At 42.9% G+C, this 3,200-nt stretch overlaps 1 protein-coding gene across 2 annotated transcripts; it reads right to left on the bottom strand.

Annotated features, from left to right (window-relative positions):
• Positions 1-701: 701 nt before the first annotated feature.
• On the bottom strand, positions 702-2,177 carry LOC128266344 (cilia- and flagella-associated protein 161). Of its 2 annotated transcripts, XM_053002929.1 has the most exons (5): positions 2,114-2,177; positions 1,976-2,036; positions 1,250-1,768; positions 1,093-1,194; positions 702-939 (listed from the first exon to the last, which is right to left on the bottom strand). In XM_053002929.1, the coding sequence occupies exons 2-5, from the start codon at positions 2,030-2,032 to the stop codon at positions 772-774; spliced, it is 846 nt and encodes a 281-aa protein (XP_052858889.1). In that variant the 5' UTR covers positions 2,033-2,036; positions 2,114-2,177; the 3' UTR covers positions 702-771. The 2 variants fall into 2 exon arrangements, with proteins under 2 accessions (XP_052858889.1, XP_052858810.1); XM_053002850.1 differs by having other exon boundaries at positions 1,976-2,176.
• Between the last annotated feature and the right edge of the window lie 1,023 nt (positions 2,178-3,200).

Below are 3,200 nucleotides of genomic sequence, written 5' to 3'. Positions count from 1 at the left end.
TGTTAGCTGAGTAACGATTATCTAATAGACGGGAAACTCGACTATTTCTATCTATCTTCAAAGACAAATTTTTATCATACAGTTATTAGTTGTTTTAAAATGTTTTAAAGTTTTTTAATTATCATTAAAACGTGGCATAACTTCAAAAATTAAAGTAAATGGTAAAACTTTAATTACTTTACTACTTCTAATTTAGTAAAGCCTCTTAAATATTTAATAATGAATAATAATACAGTCGTCTACCTAATTTTTTCCTGTGTATGTTACCATGTGCTGCCAATCAATTCCCAACTCCGTCTGGGGGCGGCACTTTTTTTTTATGACTGCCCTGCTGCCGTCAAATATGTGAACCGCGAACTAATTGAAATTTGTTGCGCTGACATGTTATACAAGATCTGCTTGCAGTTGGGCGACGGAGAAGATGTTGCCCTTGTCGATCGTCTCCAGCTCATTAGCCTCTTCCCGTCGTAGTTATTGTCTAATTTTAATTAATTTATCACAAGCATAAAGTGGCGCAACATCTGACATTTCCCCCGCAACAAATCACTCGCACGCCTCGTTGACCGGGACATAAATTTCCTCTCGGGATTCCTAACATTGCCCGACTATCAAACGGAATTTATGACAACTTCTCGTCTAGTCTTTTGCATGCATAACAAACAGGCGAACTTGCAACAGCTCGTTTGATTGGATCGTTTGGATGCTTCAGCAGGTACGAGCTATATTTAAGTTAAGCAATGTGAACACATAAACAACATGCGATTGGTGATATCAGTATGTGAACATCCACTGGTTCTTCCAGGTCTCCCGCTTGTAGACATTCTTGTAAGTCTGCACGGACACCTGAAACTCTGGACCAAATAGGGTGTTCGCCAGCACATTTTCAACAGCCAGATTTCGATTGGTCGCAGCGTGCACAATGACCAACGGTTTATTTACCTGAATTATTTATAGATATTAATCATTTTAGTATTACGCCGAAGGAAGTCGAGAAAGAAACTGATATATTTCAAGATCTTGCCAATGTTAATTTTCTCTCGTAATTGTACAGATTCTTTAATTCAACATGGGCTTTTAAAATCGATATCTTACCGGAATGGTTTTGCCCTCGCTTTCGAAACGGTGATCGGGGCTTTCATGGGCACAAAAGAAGTGAGTGTGAGAAGTTGGCACCCGGGCAGATTGGCCGCAGTTCTACCGGATACTAGACTATAGTTTATGTTACTTTAAATGAGGGATAAAAGCAGACCTTGTAGGAGACCAGTCCCAGTGGCAACGTCACCTCGCCGTTCTTGGTGGTGAAAAACACCTTCTCTACTGGGAGCGAAAGGTTTAGCCTTTTAGGTCCGCTGAACACATACATTGGCTCATCTGCGGGCTCCAGGGTCTGGAGGCGAAACTTCTCGCCGTAGGCTAGGTACTGACCAGTAAGGTCCTTTTCGTTCGGACTGACGATCCTGAAGCTGTTGCGCAGCGAAGGACGTGGAGAAGGTGCCACTGTGAGGTCGCACATCTCGTTTATGGTGTTGCAGTTGCGGTGCAGTCCCTCCTGGGTAATTACAACCGACAGGACCAGGTTTTGGTCTATGTCCTGTTGGCGGCAGACGCTGATTTTCACTGGCTGCAGCTGCACCACCACTCCGAAGGCAAGCACATCCTGTGGTGGCCCCAGCACCGTTTCCTGGTAGAAGCGATCGTAGACGGCGCGGGTCCTGTCCAGCAGAAGGTTTCCACTATCCCGGCGTTTCTTCATTTCACTCACACGCATCTACGAAGAAAGCATTTAACGACGCCTTCATTTTCTTAGCACATATTCATACTTCAGTCTTAAAATTAAAATTTAATCACTGTCATAGGATAATATTAAACAAATAATAACACCAAGGGAATCTCTACCAAAAATTAAACATTATGGCTCTCAGTGAAATTGAGAGATAGACACAGGATTTTAATGGTACCTATAGGCAATGCTCACCTCCTCTGACAGGGCAGCTTCCAGCCAATTACCCACTCTCACCCCAGGACCATACATTGCTCTGCAAAAATGTTGAAGGGGAGATTGGTTTTACCTTTAGTGCAGCAGTACTGCAGTTAGTGTACGGGTTCAAGAAACCTTTCTTTTTTGTATTGTGTGTTGTGCTTTCCCAGTGACTGCCTAGTAACCACCTACTATGATGTGTTCCCCCAAAAGATCAAAGATAGTTCGCTGTGCTGGCAGCCACACACAAAGCCAACCCATCCCCAACTAACCGAGCATAAAATTCGCATGCGGCGCTTTGGGGGCGGCTTCATCTTTGATCCTGCCAAAGAGGCGAAAATAAATTGCTCAATTATGATATATTAAGTGCCCACGAGACAGTCGAGGAGCCTAGTCCCAGGCGCAAGTTAATTACTCATTTGTTGATTGTCAACTGTGGTTAATGAAGTATCCAACTAATTACATGTCGAGACAAGCCGAGAGTGCGCATGTCATCAGTCGTCCTCCGAGGAATTCCCGCTTATATTGAAAAATGCCGCTACGGAAATTGAAAGTGCGGCGGGTGTCTTTGGACCGCTTCTCCACCAGCTGCCGAGGAGCCATCGACTTGGATCTGGCTGCCAGTGGTGGTGGCAGCAATTTATTACCTATTCCTCCAACATCTTGACACGACATTCCTCTCACCACCCCATCTCTATTCCGGTGGCTCGCGTTTCTGGTATGTAGTACCCGTGGAGCTCTGAAATTACCCGAATTCTTCTTTTGACACTAAGCACTCATCGCACTGGCTTCTAATAAGATTATTGCATTAGTTTCTCGTTCCTTAAACTTCCTGACATGTTGGGGACACTTTTTCGATTGGCCCAACATTGGTGAGTTATGGGTAACAGACCCAAGGCTATTCCTTTGTTAATTAGATAGAGCCTTGATTGGCTGTGGATAGCGGACAGTTAGACAGAAACAATTATTTTCATTTGATATTGACACGGCAAGCAGGAAACTAAAATGGCCATTTTAAAAGAAACAAGAAGGAACGCCATGGTCAAGTGCCGCGACTATTAGATACCCTTTACTCAATACCAAAATAATTATGGACAAGAAAATAATCGTTTTTTGAGTGGCGCAACAAAAATGTACATTTAAGCTTATAGCTTTTAAAATAATACTTGGATTTGTTGATAATAACCAAATAAAAATGTAAAGCTAAAAGATCGTTAGAGTG

The sequence above is a fragment of the Drosophila gunungcola genome, chromosome 3R (genome assembly GCF_025200985.1).
Source record: "Drosophila gunungcola strain Sukarami chromosome 3R, Dgunungcola_SK_2, whole genome shotgun sequence".
NCBI lineage: Eukaryota > Metazoa > Arthropoda > Insecta > Diptera > Drosophilidae > Drosophila > Drosophila gunungcola.
This window is presented reverse-complemented; position numbering and strand designations above follow the sequence as displayed.

What these genes read in the sequence shown, in the direction of transcription:
- LOC128266344 (XM_053002929.1), bottom strand. Translation starts at nt 2,032, where the DNA reads ATGTATGGTCCTGGGGTGAGAGTGGGTAATTGGCTGGAAGCTGCCCTG. An exon ending in TGGGACTGGTCTCCTACAAG is followed by an intron (nt 1,195 to 1,249) that starts GTCTGCTTTTAT and finishes AGTATCCGGTAG; the next exon opens with AACTGCGGCCAATCTGCCCG. An exon ending in GCGAGGGCAAAACCATTCCG is followed by an intron (nt 940 to 1,092) that starts GTAAGATATCGA and finishes TAAATAATTCAG; the next exon opens with GTAAATAAACCGTTGGTCAT.